This window comes from Microcebus murinus, chromosome 3, assembly GCF_040939455.1.
Source record: "Microcebus murinus isolate Inina chromosome 3, M.murinus_Inina_mat1.0, whole genome shotgun sequence".
In the NCBI taxonomy this organism is placed as follows: Eukaryota; Metazoa; Chordata; class Mammalia; order Primates; family Cheirogaleidae; genus Microcebus; species Microcebus murinus.
The window spans coordinates 19,191,316-19,208,359 of NC_134106.1; the positions used below are offsets into that span (position 1 = coordinate 19,191,316).

General features: G+C 40.6%; 1 protein-coding gene across 2 annotated transcripts in view; it reads left to right on the top strand.

Annotated features, from left to right (window-relative positions):
* Positions 1 to 14,415, top strand: part of FAM228B (family with sequence similarity 228 member B) — a 25,160-nt gene extending 10,745 nt beyond the window's left edge. For both annotated transcript variants that reach the window (XM_012788089.3, XM_012788092.2), the window contains 5 exons: positions 3,718 to 3,805; positions 3,900 to 4,056; positions 6,688 to 6,798; positions 9,379 to 9,523; positions 14,110 to 14,415. In XM_012788089.3, the coding sequence (XP_012643543.1) occupies positions 3,718 to 3,805; positions 3,900 to 4,056; positions 6,688 to 6,798; positions 9,379 to 9,523; positions 14,110 to 14,139 (531 nt within the window). In that variant the 3' untranslated portion in view covers positions 14,140 to 14,415. The remainder of the gene's footprint in view (positions 1 to 3,717; positions 3,806 to 3,899; positions 4,057 to 6,687; positions 6,799 to 9,378; positions 9,524 to 14,109) is intronic.
* Positions 14,416 to 17,044: the final 2,629 nt, after the last annotated feature.

Genomic DNA, 17,044 nt, shown 5'->3' on the forward strand with positions numbered 1-17,044 from the left:
TGCCTTTCTAAGTGACGTTTATAGGTGACCTCTTAAAGTAATCTGAGCACCTTGCACCTATAGCAGCAGTTCTCAAAGTGAGGTACATGGACATTTGAGATCCTGAGGCCCTTTTGGGAGGTCCATTAGGCTGAGACTATTTTCATAATAGTTGCTAAATATTATTTACCTTTTTCATTGTGTTGACATTTGTACTGATGGTGCAAAAGCAATGGTGGGTACAATTGCTGGCACCTTGGAACAATTTGTCATGTCACCAAACTGTGCCATTGTTCTTCATTGCCATGCACTCACAAGTAAAAATAAATGCAATTTCACTTAATAATGTCTTTGAACAAGCAGTAAAAAACATTTTTGACATGTGAGTACTGCTTTTTCCCCCATTCTTGAAACTAATTTAATATATTGTTACGGGAACTGTTTTTCTGTTTCTTTTTTCTTTAAATTTAAAGATGAAAACTGTATATATTTATCTTATAAAACATGTTGTTTTGAAATAAGTATACATTGTGGAATAGCTAATTTTTTTTTTTTTTTTTTTGAGACAGAGTGCCTGGGCTAGAGTGCCGTGGTGTCAGCCTAGCTCACAGCAACCTCAGACTCCTGGGCTCAAGCAATCCTCCTGCCTCAGCCTCCAGAGTAGCTGGGACTACAGGCATGTGCCACCATGCCCAGCTAATTTTTTCTATATATATTAGTTGGCCAATTAATTTCTTTCTATTTATCGTAGAGACGGAGTCTCGCTCTTGCTCAGGCTGGTCTCCTGACCTCAAATGATCCACCTGCCCCAGCCTCCCAGAGTGCTAGGATTACAGGCGTGAGCCAGGGTGACTGGCTTGGAATGGCTAAATTTAGCTAATTAACATATACATTATCTGAGATGCTACTTATTTTTTGTACATGAGAACACACAAAATCTACCCTCTTAGCAATTTTGAAGAATATAATATACTGTTATTAAATAACAAAATTAATGAAGTTAGCCTGTCACTTCAAGGAACACTACTGACAATATTTGTTGCCAATGAAAAAATGTGAGCTTTCAAGCAAAACATTTGAATTTTGGAAAACTCATATTCACCATCATGAGTCTGACAACGTTCCTGTACTCAATGACTTTACCAGTGGGATTAATAATGATATTAATGAATGTGATTCTTTGATATTGTATAAGGAAATATATAAACATTTGGAAGATTTTGCATATGTAACTCAGTGATCCATATTTTTTTCCCAGATGATCAATTCATGATGTTACAAAATCATGCATGGGAAAAAGATTCAGTTAAAGTGCAAGATAGACCATGGATTTTAATGTAGAAGAGTATAAAAATTCATTGATGTGGTTTCAGATTCTACATCATAACTAACCTTTAAGAAACTACCACCTGTTGAGTTTGAGTATAGTATCAAAGAAGAATATCCACAGTGATCTGAAAAGGTTGTTAAAATACTCCTTCCTTTTTCAACTACATATCTCTGTATGGATTTTCTTCATTTACTTCAGCTAAAATGTGTCTTAACAGATTGCATGCAGAAACAGATGTGAGAATCCAGTTGTCTTCTGTTAAGCAAGACTTAAAAGAAATTTACAAAAAAGTAAAACAATGTTACACTTCTCCCTATTTTTTTTGCTTTGGAAAATACAGTATTTTTTAATAAAAATATATGTTAAATATAGTAGCCTTAATATTAAATATAATAAATAATTTAAAATTTTCTCAGTATTAATTTCCAATATAGTAAATATGAATAGATGACTTATATATCCAGGAGTTCTTTGGACATAACAACATCTTGAAATAAAACAGTTTTTGAGAACCACTGGATTATAACATCTCCATTTAGGTTCTTATGGTCTACAAGTACTTATTAGTAGAAATGGTAGAGTCTTAGGACTTATAATTGCTGATAAAACTAGAATGTTCTCTATTGCTCTCTTCAATTTAAAATTTAAAATTTGTTATTCATATGTCAATAAGTCACGTACAAAAACCTGAAAATGATAGTACTGGTTTTGTCTCTTTTTATATTGAATTCATTACTCATGAAATGAGTAAACTCTTCATAACTTCTGTAAAAGCAAAATTCTAGAGGGCAGACTGATCACTGTTTATTTTGACTGTAATAGCCATGATGTATATTATAATTATCTCAGAAAAACAAGCCTGATTTTTTTTTTTTTTTTTGAGACAGAGCCTCACTCCATTGCCCTGGCTAGAGTGCTGTGGCATCAGCCTAGCTCACAGCAACCTCAGAATCCTGGGCTCAAGTGATCCTCCTGCCTCAGTCTCCCGGGTAGAACTATAGGCATGTACCACCATGCCCGGCTAATTTTTTCTCTATATATTTTTAGTTGGCCAATTAATTTCTTTCTATTTTTAGTACAGACAGGGGGTGGGGGGGTGGTGGTGTCTCACTTTTGCTCAGGCTGGTTTCAAACTCCTGACCTTGGCCGATCCCCACCTCAGCCTCCCAGAGAACAAGCCTGATTATCATTAGAAAGATACATGGGTGGCCTTTGTAGGTTGTGGTAGAATTTCACTGACTAGGCCTAGATCATGAATGTTATTGTTGCTGAATGCCATTTTCTTTTGTAGAACTGTCATTTGGATGTTGATGACATTGGTCATTACAATAGATTTGGTGCTTCAATCCCTTGGCTCATAAGTGATCTACATTTTCAATATCATGTTGGTTAAGTTTTGCATAACCATTAATTGTGTTGTTGATTATGGATGTTAGGGATAAGATGAATATATGGATATATTTTTTCTTTTGTGCACGGGAAAGGAATTTTTAAATTTGGGAATATATGATAACAACAAAAGAATTTGTGAAGACTAAACCTACACTTTGAAACAAGAGCTAACCTTGCCTCTTTGACTGGAGCACCTTGTTAAGAGAAGTATTGGAGAGCCTCCCAACTGTTTGTATGTGCTAAATATACATACCGTGTTTCCCCGAAAATAAGACCTGCCCATAGAATAAGCCCTAGCAGGATTTCTAAGCATTTGCACAATATAAGCCCTACCTGGAAAATAAGACATAGTGATGGGCGTGGCTACGCAGCATATCTGCACAACCCACACATTTCGTCAAGGAGCGGTAAAAAAAAAAAAGAACAACACATCCCCAGAAAATATGCCCTAGGGTGGCTTCTTGAGGAAAAATAAATATAAGATCCTGTCTTATTTTTGAGGATACACGGTAATAGAAAGCCTGCTATACGTTTGTAAGTATTGTATTCTTTTTTTTTTTTTTTTGAGACATAGTCTCACTCTGTTGCCCAGGCTAGAGTGCTATGGCATCAGCCTAGCTCACAGCAACCGCATACTCCTGGGCTCAAGCAATCCTTCTGCCTCAGCCTCCTGAGTAGCTGGAACTACAGGCATGCACCACCATGCCTGGCTAATTTTTTCTATATATTTTTAGTTGTCCAGCTAATTTCTTTCTATTTTTAGTAGAGACAGGGTCTCGCTCTTGCTCAGGCTGGTCTTGAACTCCTGACCTCAAGCGATCCTCCTGACTCAGCCTCCCAGAGTGCTAGGATTACAGGTATGAGCCACCGCCCGTGGCACAAGTATTGTATTCTTTACTCTTCTGGCATAAGAGCCATATGTGGATAGGCTGTCCTGTCCATATGGATAGGATAGACTGAAAATGTTTAATATTCAGAACTACATCCCAGTACTCAAAGAAGTTCCTCTCTTGTAGGTTATCATCCCACCATTTCGTGACCCTTTGAAAAAAGCACAATATGACAGGGATGATGAAAAAAGAACTCTTCTTCAGTGTGAGACTGGTACTTAGTTCCTAATTGCTATGTGATTTCATGGCCCAAGAGCAGTGGCAATTGCATTTAAGGGTGCTAATTTAGATTACTAATCTTTCTGCAGGCAAAATATATACAATGAAAGAATTTAAAGAGGTTGAGAAGGCCCAACTGCATTCAAGATTCCCAAGAATTTCTAAATCAAGGCACTTTATTACTCCAAATGAGTGGCTTAAAGTGCCTCAAAGATACATAGAAAGTGAATTTTGTAAAAGGAGCAGGTAATGGTTAATATACTAGAAATTATAGCACCTCTTAGATTTTGAAAATTCTGTCTGGAGACAAGGATATAAATTTTTTCATACTTAATGATTTTTTTAAAAATTTATTTTTCAATGAGAAATCTGTAATTCTTATCTTTGTTCCTCTGTGTATGATGCTTCTTTTTTCTCAGGTACTTTCAAGATTTTTCTCTTTATCTTTGGTTTTCATTAGCTACAGTATGATGTATATAGGTTTACTTTTTCTTTCTATCCTAGGGTTCTCTGAGATTCTTGTACCTGTGGTTTTATGTATTTCATTATTTTGGGGAAATTCTAGACCATATCACTTCAAATATCTTTTATGCCCCATTCCCTGTTTTTTCCTTTCTGAGTCTCCAATTATAGGTGTCCTCAAACTATGGCCCGTGGGCCACATGTGGGTGTTTTTGCCCATTTGTTTTTTACTTAGAAATAAGATATGTGCAGTGAGCATAGGAATTTGTTCATAGTTTTTTTTTAAACTATTGTCCTCCAATGGTCTGAGGGACAGTGAACTGGCCCCCTGTTTAAAAAGTTTGAGGACCCCTGTTAGACTACTTGATGATGTCTCACACGCAATACCATAGTGCTTTGAATATTCTTTTGTGTTTTTTTCATTCATTTGTTCCTATTTGTATTTCAGTTGGATCTACTGACCTGTCTTTAAATTCACTGAATCTTTCCTTAGCTGTGTCCCCATCTATTAAATAGCCCATCAAAGGAAATCTTCATCACTGTTATCATGATTTTTTTTTTTTTTTTTTTTTTGAGTCAGAGTCTCACTGTGTTGCCCGGGCTAGAGTGCCGTGGCATCAGCCTAGCTCACAGCAACCTCAGACTTCTGTGCTCAAACAATTCTTCTATATCATGGTTTTTTTATTTCTAGTGTTCCCATTTGATTTTTTTGTTGTTGTTGTTGAGACAGAGTCTCACTCTGTTGCTCGGGTAGAGTGCCGTGGCGTCAGCCCAGCTCATAGCAACCTCAAACTCCTGGGCTCCAGCAATCCTCTTGCCTCAGCCTCCTGAGTAGCTGGGACTATAGGCATGCACCACCATGCCCAGCTAATTTTTTTCCTATATATTTTTTTTAGCTGTCCAATTAACTTCTTACTATTTTTGGTAGAAATGGGTCTTGCTCTTGCTCAGGCTGGTCTTGAACTCCTGAGCTCAAACTATCCGCCTGCCTCGGCCTCCCAGAGTGCTAGGATTACAGGTATGAGCCACCGCACCCAGCCGACATCAGTATTTTTAAAAAATGCTCAGATGAAATTAGCCGGATGTGGCTAGGCACCACTCCCTTAGCTACTCGGGAGGCTGAGGTGGGAGGAGAGCTTGAGCCTAGGAGTTCAGCTTGAGCCTGGAGTGAGCTATGATTGCACCACTGCACTCCAGCCAGTATGACAGAGTGAGACTCTGTCTCAAAAAGAAAAAAAAAGCCTCAGATGATTCCAGTGCACAACAGGTTGAAAGCCACTTATTTATAGCCATAAAGTGAGAGAGTCAGAAATTGAACTCAGATCTCTGACTCTACAGCCCACATGCTAAAGCATAGCACCATACTTTCTCTCATGTGGTATGGTGCTAGCAGGGTGAACTGATGTGGTGTGTCATGCTATTTCCCAACTTAATTCTCTTCAGTGGTTCCCATGTCCCTCAGTTAAAAACTATTTTCTTTGGTATGACATACAAGGTTGGATTGACTTTTCCTTCCCTAATACTTTGTACTCCAACGATGCTAGATCTCGCACAATTACCTGAATAAATGGTATTCTTCATACCATGTCTGTGCCTTTGCACATGCTGGGTTCTCCGTCTGGACTGTCCACCTCCTATATTTTTATTGAGCTAAACTCTGTTTCCAAGACTCTATTAAATTCCACTTTAGGACTTCCTCTCTGAAGTCTTTCCAAACCATCTCCTTCTACAAGGTAGTATGGATGAGTCCCTCCTCTGTCCCACCACTGAACATACATGTACTTCTTCACTTGTCACACAGTTTGCAACTATTTGCTTGTCTGTGTAATGAATGGATGGACGGTCAGTTATTGATTCAGTCTGTGAATCTAGGTTGGAGCCTTTTTGTGAGGGTCCTTCAATGCCTGATAAAGACCTGGGAGTTTATCATGCAGGGAATGGGGAGTCTGGGAATAGAGTTGAGGAGAGAGTGAGATACGGGAAATGGTGTTTTTAGAAACTTTAATCTGACAAGTGATATCTAATTTAGTTTGGATATAGGATAAGACAAAAGCTAACTGAAAAGACAGACAAATATATTTTAGCCAGGTATGGTGGCTCATGTCGGTAATCCCAGCACTTGGCGAGGCCAAGGCAAGAGGATTGCTTGAGCCCAGGAGTTGGAGGTTGCAGTGAGCTATGATCTGGCAGGCCACTGCCAATGCACTCCAATCTGGGTGACAGGGTGAGACCCTGTCTCAAAAACAAACAAAATGAAACAAAACAAAACCTAATCTCATCTAGGAATGTATGCCAGTTTGAAGTGATGATGTTATTTTGGACTCTCTATATAGCAGTCAGTATATAACAATTTCTGTATTAAATGTAAGTTAGTATTGTTTTCAAAACATCCTCACACATGTTATCCTGTTAAAGGTTAAAAGTGAAAGTGAATTTTAACAGTACTAGTTTTGATTTGAAATGCTTGGCAAGAACTCCTCCTCATCTTCTGATATCCCAGGAAGAAGAATCAGCCGTTATTCACAAGTAAGCCTGTTACTCCACAGCTTTGCTCTTCTTTCCTTTAAGGTGCGTGGCTGTGTTGCCATCCCCTGCCCTCTTTTCAGCCTGTGGCGTCAGCACTGGGGCTGGCACCGGGCTCCACTGTGGCACTAGATCTGGTGTCACCCACCGCTGGGTCGGGGTGAGGCAGCAACTCTCAGGCTTTTCTGGTTTTAAAGAACAAATAGCTAACACACTCAGAAATAACATGCACAGAAAGGGAAAGTAATTGTGAACTTGCACTAAAATTAAAGGTTAGGAGAGTTTTAATTGAATCGGAGCAGTATAAATGGAGTTTGGGACTAGCTGTGGTGTGCAGTGGCTGTTACACTACTATACCCAGATGTTACAAGCAGAGAAGTGGTACGTACTGCTGTGCATGTAACATGGGGAGTCACCTCAATTAACTAGTTATGGAATTAAAAGTAAGAGATTTCTCTACATATCTACATACCTTTTTGTAACTATCTGATTAAAAGTAACATGATCCCTCAGACATCGCTGGAGAAAACGTAAAATGGTACAGTAACTTTGGAAAACAATTGGCAGTTTCTCAAACTGTTAATTAAACATTAAGTTACCAAGTGATCCAGAAACTGAACTCCTAGGTTTCTACTCAAGAGTAATGAAAATACATATCCATACAAAGGCTAGTACACGAACGTTCATAGCAGCAGCATTCACAATAGCCAAAATGTAGAAGCAATCCAAATGTTTATCAGCTGACTTAAGGATAAACAAAATGTGCTATATCCAAAAATATTACTTGGCAATTGAAAGGAAAGAAGTACTAATAGATGCCACAATATGGATGAACTTCAAAACTTTTATCCAGTGAAGGAAGCCAGTCACAAAAGAGTATATGTTATATGATTCTTTTTATATGAGATGTCCAGAAAAGGCCAGTATCTAGAGACAGAAGGTAGATAGTGGTTGGTAGGGGTGGGAATGGAAATGGGAAGTGACTGTTAATGAGCATGAGGTTTTGGGGTTGATGGAAACATCCTAAATTAGATTGTAGTGATGTAGCTATACAACTCTGTAAGTATATTAAAAACCATTGACTTATACGCTTAAAATGGGTGAATTTTATGGCATGTAAATAATATCTTGGTAAGGCTGTTGATAATAATAAAAAAAGAATGTAGCAAAGTGGAAGAAAAATGAACTTTTATGACATTTTTGGGGGGGTTGACCGCCATTTTTCTGTTTCTTTTTTTTTTTGAAACAAAGGAAATGTTTTTTATTTATTTATTTTTTCTCTTTTTTTTTTTTTATTTCAGCATATTATGGGAGTACAGATTTTAAGGTTTCAATAAATGGCCTTTCCCCCCCTCCTCCCACAAGTCTGAGTCTCCAGCATGATCATCCCCCAGATGATGCACATCTCACAGTTTTCTGTTTCTAATAACTGCTGGGGTCAGACATGGTAGCTCACACCTGTAATCTCAGCACTTTGGGAAGCAGAGGTGGAAGGATCGCTTGAGGCCAGAAGTTTGAGATCAGCCTGGCCAACATAGTGAGGCCCCATCTCTATAAAAAAATTTTAAAAATTCTATAAAAAAATTTTTCTATAAAAAAATAAGTGCCCCAAGTAAGTTGCAGTAGTTTCCTGAACAGGGTTAGAATTTGATGAATAAATACAGTGTGGCAGAAGCTGGGGGGCTTTTAGAGATCCTTGACGCTGGCATGTCCAGCAGAGAGAATGACTAATTGCCTCCTGAGGATCTTGGTGATTTAAAGTAGAAACTAGGACTGTTAGAGATGGAACTGGCCATTGTGGACTTCTCAGTGTCCTTGAGGTGAGGCGTGGTTTAATAGTTTGCTGCTTGTCTCTTGATTAGGAGCTGAAATTGAGAGAGAGAAGGAAGTATTGAAACTAAGCCCTATTCACTTTGCAGCCCAAGGCCTCAAAAGATAGAATGATTCAGAATCACTCTTGTATGTTAGAATTCAAAGGAGTAAGCTCCTCTACAATTCCTAACTGCCACGGTCTCAAACAGACCTGCTTGGATAAGGTTTTAGGATAATCACCATCTTAATCCTATCTAATTTCTATAAATGCTATAAAAGAGGGATTTTGTTTCAAATACTTCTACTAGCAGAGTGTGACCCAGATATGAAGGAGAATATTGCATTGCTGGAGTAGCTAGGGGTTTATATTTTATTCTAGAGGCTTAAGTCTATGAGCTCCTTCTGGAAGAGGGAAGAGGAAGATTGTATTCTCTTGCGTAAATTAGGGAAGCATCCCATTATAGCAGCAGGGGTGGAGAAGGCACATTTGTCTTTGGCAGTTAGACCTCCCCAAGGAAGGCAAAATGGACAAATCTGGGAAGGGGTCATTCACTCCAAAAGACCCTCACTCAGCTGTTTCATTAAGCAGCAAAGAGATTACAGATGAAACTATTACTACAACAAGGTAATACTATTTATTTGGGTTTCTTTTTCATAAAAATTTGTAAATTTTTATAGAACTTATTGACTTCAAACTTAAATAAAAACATTAAATGCTACAACTGAGTTGAAAGTTAAGAGAATTCCTTCTTTTCTGATTCCTCCCTACAGAAACAAAGGGCCATCCTTTCTGGAAAAAGAACCTCCATGTTATCAGGAGGGAAAGAATCCAAGTCCCAAAAAGGCCAACTGCAGAGGGCACTTTTATTCCTTGAACCTCAGCCAGAGGGCAGGATGGGATGAAGACAAGGACGTGGTAAGAGCTGGGCAGTGCCATTTTGTAACACAGAGGCAGCACTTGATGATAGCAAAATCTGAGCAATGGGGAACTTCTCTGTAAGGCAGGCTTCCAAAAGGAAAGGAGGCAGTGGACCCGCCACGTCACCCCCCAGTAAAAGGTGGAGGATAGAGTAGAAGAAACTGAGAGGTAGGTGTCCTTTATTCCAAGGGAATGGAGACTGACCCCTGGCCACCTGGTGGAGCTGTGCAGCGGAGGTGCCCTCGGGGGGGTGAACCGTACTGTCCAGGACTTCCCTGGCTCCTGAGTTTTCACCCTTCTTTCTGCTGTCTCTCCAATCTCTCTAACATTTACCACTTAGCATACCAAGGCCAGGCCCAAAGTTTTGTTCCTCTCAATGCAGTCAAGATAGTTAGAAAATTTTCAAAAGGACCAATACCTAATTAAAGTAGTAAAATTTAAGAAGTTCTAAAATCGAGAGACTACAAGAAGCAGAGAGGGGCAAACACATTTCCACACTCAGCACCTTCTGACCCTCCCAGATCCCCTGAGGGCAGAGCAAGTGCCTGTTTTCTGCAACCCTGGATTAGGCCCTGTGGCTGAAGTGAAAAGTATCCCAGGAGAAAACTCAGAAATAAAAATGGAGAAAGTGAGACTTCAGACTGAAAGTACTAGAACCCCCAGGAAATTAAGTAGGAAAATGAAACCAAGGAAATAGAAAAACCTTCAGACCAGTTAATTAAAACTTGGAGTAACCAGGAGAACCAGATTTTCCTAAAAGAATGGGAATTGCTTGAATCTGAAGAGTTGAAGAAGAATAACCATGAACGGTTTAAAGCAATTGCCAAATGTCCCAAGCAGAGGGGCAGAAAGAAGAGCCAGCCCATTGTCTCCAGATGGTGTGTTGGCTGAACTCATGCAGGACTCACAGGGCCAGCCAGAGGCCAAGGAGCCGGCTGTGGCCCTGTCCTCATGGAGAGGCCCTACACAAGGTTCTGGGATACAGTTAAAAGGACAGTATCTTTTCAGGTCTTCTCTGTACAGATGAGGTTGTCCTTCCAGCTCCTGAGTAGCAGCCCCAGGTCCATGCCATCCCCATCTGCTCTGACGCTCTGCTGTCGGCCTCCCACCCTGACCCACATGAAGGGTCCTCAGGTACCCAGACGGGAGTCCTGGAACATGACCCCTCCAGGGTCAGCTCCATGCCTGTTTCCTGACATTGTCCCAGCAGCCCCACCCCCTACCCCTAGCAGCAGCATTGACCTCTTCTGACTCTGATCCAGATCCTGAACTTAAAGACAATTAGAATCTGGATTCTGATTCAGGCTGAAAGACAACAGAATAGCACAGTTGTTATACACTGGTGCATAACTCTTTTATCTCCTAGCCCAGTGTAATGAAAATAAAATGTGCAATAAAATGAAGAAATAAAGCCCCTAAATTTAAAATGTAAGATTTATAGAAATATAGGTGTTTACAGAGCATAGATTTCTCGCCCTAAGGTAACTACAGTTAAACTTGGTGGCCATTTGACTGATCCAGCCCAGCCCACTGCTTCCAGGTCTAGTTGGGGGTTCCCTTCCGTTCTCTACTCCACCCCCTAAGTCCCAACACTCCGGAGTCATCCTCTCTTAGGAGTGGATGAGAGAAGTCACAGTCCCCACACCCAAAGTTAGAAATGTGAGCAGCCTGTCTTCTGAGTGTATCAAATCTTCCCTTCTTCCCTCTTGTCTCTCCATTTCCCCACTCCTACCCCTAAAGGATAAGGGAGCTACTTGTTTCATTTACTCATGAAAATTTATTAAAACGTTATTTTGTGTTTTAACACCTTTTACTGTCAAGTTTTGGCATCCTCCCATGTGCTTGCTTGCTTTCTTCCTCAAACTGTTAACAAGCACCAACTCTGAGCAGGCAGTGTGGGAGGGCGGGAGACACAGTGGGAAACAAAACATAAATCTCTCGTTTTGTGGAGCTTACATTTTGATGAGGGAGACAGACAGTAACCAGCCAAATAAACCTTTAACACCAGGTGAGTTTGTAATCAGTGCAGTGAGGAAAGTAAAACAGGTAAATAGGGCGGGAGGGTGGGGGATGGATGAGGGAAGTCAGAGAAAACTTCTCTGAAGCGACGACATTTGTGCAGCAGCCTGAGGGACTGAGGGAGTGAGACACAGAGAGCCCTGAGGAAGTGTCCGGGCAGGTGAGCTGGCACAGGCAAAGGCTGGCATGTTCAGGAAACAGCAGGAAAGAGCCGGTGAGGTGAGTGTGGAGACAAAGGCAGGAGGGGAGGCTGAGGAGAGGCAGGTGTGGGGCTTAGAGGCCATGATGAAGAATTGGGAGGACTATGATCTAATTAACATTTTAAAAAGAGAAAGAAGGCTGCTGCTCGGAGAACTGAAGACACAGGGGCAAGAGCAGAAGCAGGGAGGCCAGGCGAGAGCTAAGCGGCTGGAGCCATTGAGAGGAGGAGACAGTGAAGGAGCCGACAGCTTGTTCAGAGGCCACATGGGAACCAGTGAAAGCAGGAAATCAGTGCTGAGCGGCCTGGTGGATTAGGGTCTGATTCACTGAACTAGGGTAGTCTGAGAGGGCAGGAAGTGCAAAAGTGAGGAATAATCCAATTTCAGGCTGGTTAAATTGGAGACACCTATCACCATTACAATACAGGAGAGTTTGTAGGCCATGATTTAAAGCAATTGAATTAAAATGCCCATTTAAACCTGTTCTGTTGGGGGTTGTTAATAAAAAGTCTTCTGGTTATAGACAGTCACAGTTCAGTAATTAACACATCCAACCTGGTATAATGACCAGCATTTCAGTCTTCATGTGAGGTCCCTCTGCTCTGTTTGGGGCTGCTAAGGCTGGTGCTACCGAATGAAGAGCAGGTAGAAGTCTTCTCTCTCCCCATCTCACTCTTTTATTCCTTATCCTTGTTTCTTGCCACTGTGATTTCTGATCTTTTCAGAGTAACAGTGGGAGAGAGGAAAGAGGTAATGAGGGGCAGGAAAGTTCTTACGTACTAATTTTATGATGATCTATTTTAGTGTAAAGCATCCTCTAGGCTTGGCAGGGGTCTAAAGCTAATGTTTTCTCTCATGGGGCACTTTCAAGTCATCTTCAGAGAAATTTCCTGTTGCTGGGACTTTCTCTCCTGCTGATTTCTTTTCCTGCGGTTGCTTATGATCACCCTTGGCTCCCAGCATCTGATAGATACCCTACTACTCCATTCTTCATCACTTTGGAACATAGCATCTATGGGCTTAAGAGATACCGAGACTAAAATTAGATCCATTTTGGTATCTTGTTATAAGTCTACTCAACACTCAAGAGGAAATATAAAGTGGGTGGGTGGATGTAGCACTCTGGAGTTCAGGGAGACTGGAGTGCAGACAGGTATTTCAGAGCCATCTGCGTATAGATGCTGTTTGAAACCATGAGATCACCTGGGAGTGAGTGTTAGCAGAGCAGAGGGCTGAGGGCTAGTCCTGCGGAGCTCCCAGATTTAGGGGCTGGGAAATGGAGGCAGAGCCGGTGAATGAATATGAGAGAGGCAAGTAGTTAGTGAGGCAGGGAGAGAAGCAGGAGAGTGTGGTATTGCAGAAGCCCAGTAAGGAAAGGGTTTCAGAAAAGAGGGCAGGATCAACCATGTTGCAGTGTTGCTAAGAGGACAAGTAAAATGAGGACAGGGGATTATCCTTTGTATTTAGTGAGATTTAGAAGTAATCGGCGATTTTCATCATTGAGGTTACTGTGGAGTAGCTGGAATGAAAGCTTGATTAGAGTAGGTTCAAGAGAGAATAGGGAGGATGTGGAGACGGAATAAGCAATCCTCTTGTGGAGTTTTGCTATGAAGGGAGCAGAGAGATATGGGATGGGGGCTGGAAAGGGTAGGGACAGGGGGATGTTTTTATCAGGTGCTGAATATTTAACATGTATGTTTCCATGGGAGCGCTCTAGGAGAGAGGGACATTTGATGATGCTGCAGAGGTAGGGGCCATCGTAGCAAGGGAGCATCCTTCAGGAGGGGAAGAGGTGGGGTCCAGGACTCAAGTGTAGGGCAGGACGACCCATCCACTGTGCGAGGAGGGGAGGCAGAGTACATGGACGCAGAAGCTAGCATGGTGGATTTTGTGAAAGAAGATTGTTTATCTCAGTTTACTTTCATTTTCTCAATGAAGTGAACAGGTCATTAGCTGATAGTGAGGTGGAGGATGGAGATTTAGAGAGAAAGGAAGAAAGGAAAAAGGAATCTAGTATTTTCTAAATCACAACAACGCTAGTGTAAATGAGTACTCCAAGCACATTGACATCTGAAAGCCCAGACCATATAGGATTCCTCAAGTCGTATCACACATCAGTGACCTACCCCATCTATAAAAGGGTGTCTGTGTCCCTGAATCTCCACATGTTTCTGACTCCAGACAGGGAGAGGAAAGGTTGAAGTAAGAGTGTTAGGTGGAGACCCTCCCTGCAAGATGAGTCACTCAGCTCTGGCAGGACCAGGCTTCAGGGGGATCAGCTCAACTTAGCTGGGGAACTCCTACTCTTGCGATGCCCTCATCCCTGTATCACACTCAACTCTTCTCTTTTGTTACCTTCAAAAGGTTTTAGCAACCAAGAAGCACACATCCTGATCCTTGACTGGAGAAAGGGTACATAGAACAAGGCTACTTCGGAGAAAGACATCTGCTAGCAGGAATCATTCATGGTGAAGAACAAAGAAGGCTCTTAAGAATCGTTCTGTCTCTAAGAAAAGCATCTGCAACAAACTTTATTTGATTTTTAAATTCAATGTCTGTGATCATTAAGCAATGACAATACTATGTATTGACAGTTACTGCAAAAGTATTTTCCCCAAAAGTTACAAAATATTCCTAATAGATGCAATAAAAATAATTATAGCTACCTTACTGAGTGCCCATCTCAATTCATTTGGTTTGTTCCTAAATTAATATATGCACCCTTTGATCATGCACCCTTAAGATCCATACCTACATATCTTCCCCTGATTCTTCAAACTTTCAAATTCTTTAGAAAATTTAAAAACTCAGTTTAGTTATAGATTACTCACTTGCTGATTCTGATTCTAAACATGTTGAGTTTGAGTCCTGGTCACAGGAAGACATAGTGGACATAGAGCACAGGAGAGCAGAATTCTGTTTTCCTTAAGCAAAGGGGACACCAGAACCTTTTTAAAGGAGTTGGTGGAGTCTGAGTTCTTTAGTTCTGTCTGTTCCCTGCACATATATAATTGCCAAGAGCCCCCTCTTTCCTAGTCAATGCTCTAGCTTCCATATAAAAGACTGGCAGCATTGTTAATCCAACTGGACTTTCAATTCAGTGACTTACAAGATCAATTTATGGGCCGGGTGCCCTGGGTCACACCTGTAATTCCAGTACTTTGGGAGGCCAAGGCAGAGGATGACATGAGGCGAGGAGTTTAAGACCAGCCTAAGCAACATAGTGAGATCATCGCTCTATAAATAAAAAACAAGAAAAATTAGCCAGGTGTGGTGGCATGCACCTGTAGTTCTAGCTGCTGGGGAGGCTGAGGCAGGAGGATTGCTTGAACCCAGGAGTTTGAGGCTGCAGTGAGCTATGATTGGCCCACTGCACTCTAGCCTGGGCAGCAGAGCAAGACCCTGTCCTCAAAAAAAAAAAAAAAAAACCATCAAAAAAAGACCAGTTTATGAATTTGAGGGCTACAGACAGAATGGGATTTATTAAAAATGGTGGCCCTGTATTTTTATGCCTTGACTCCAGCATTCTGGCATCTGAGCTTTTTATTTTCTTGCTTTAACTATTTTTCTCTCTCATTCCATATTTCTCTCTCATTCCATACTTTTTACATTATTCTACCATGACAGTTATCCAGTCTCCCAGTCTCTCACCCCCAATCAACACATGGTTCCAGGTGAAAACTAGATTTTTTTAAGAGACAGGGTCTTGTTCTGTCACCAGAATGGAGTGCAGTATCTTGATCATAGCTCACTGCCACCTCAGCCCCTGGGTTCAAGTGATCCACCTCAGCCTCCTGAGTAGCTGGGACTAAAGGAGTGAGCCACCCCACCCAGCTGTCAGAGTTTTCTTAACATTAGTGACTCCATTTTGATTTTGACAATTTTCATAGTATAGAAGCAAAAGACCCATTTAAATATGCAAGAACTAAAGGAATATTATTAATAGCAAAAGAACTGACAGTGAACATTGAATCTATTAACTGTGAGACAGACTGAAACAAAGGTTATGAGACAGAATTTAAGTGTTGTGAATACTAACACAAATTGTTAAGGAAAGAGAAGGTAGAAGTAATATAAATACAATAATTTCTTCAGTTTTTACAAATGATGTTTAAAGCTGTTTAGGTAATCGAGGACTAATAGAACATTAACAAAAATATATTTAGTTAGTGACTAGGCACCACAGCATAAAGACTGCATATGTTTGAGTTAGAAAGACCTGCATTTAAATTTTGGCATTTAATTGCTTGGTAACTTTGGGCAAGTTGCTTAACCTCAACCTGAGCAAGAAATGTTCCTCAGGTTTGTTGGATTTAGTAGAACATAATAAATGCTCAATTATTAGCTTGCACATCTTGATTAACTGTTGATCAAATCAACTAAATATGCAGGTAAAGTTGCTTGGGAAACTATAGGTTGTATTAGGCAGGTATCTTTTTCAAGTTGAGAAGAGGTTGCTAGAGGTCACAGTTGTCCCATAACTGCACTTGAAGCAGTTCAAATCCTGCCTTGAGTCCTGCGAGTCCCACGTGCTTTCCCCCTACCAGTCAGTTTTGTCTCCTTTGAAAATATTTAATCAATTCCCCTCTTGTCTCTAGTAAGAAATTTGAATTTAAACAGGTAAACAAAAGTTGTTTGCGCCGCTGAGTCTCAGGAAGGAAAGGCTGAGGTTAATTATTGAGTGAATTTGTAAAGAAATTTTTATTATGGAAAATTTCAATCATATACATAGTAGAGAGAAAAGTATATGAACCCCAGTCTTGTTTAATCCATAATCCTGCTCAGTCCTAACCTTTCACCTACTGGATTACTTTGAAGCAAATCTCACGTGTCATTTTTATACATTAATATTTCAGTATGTATTTCCTTTGTAAAAACATCACAGTCCATTTATGGTACCTTAAAATATTAACAGTAATTCCTAGATATCATTAAATATTTAGTCAGTGTTTCATATTTTCCTTATTGTCTCAAATGTTTTTGTTTTTTTTTTTGTTTTTTTTTTTATTTCGGCATATTATGGGGGTACAGATTTTAAGGTTTCAATAAATGCCCTTTCCCCCCCACCCCCCACAAGTCTGAGTCTCCATCATGACCATCCCCCAGATGGTGCACATCTCACTCATTATGTATGTATATACCCGCCTCCCTCCTCCCACCTGCCCAATATCCTATTACTGTAGTACCTATGTGACCATTTAGGTGCTACTCAGTTAATACCAGTTTGCTGGTGAGTATATGTGGTGCTTGTTTTTCCATTCTTGGGATACTTCACTTAGTAGTATGGGTTCCAGCTCTA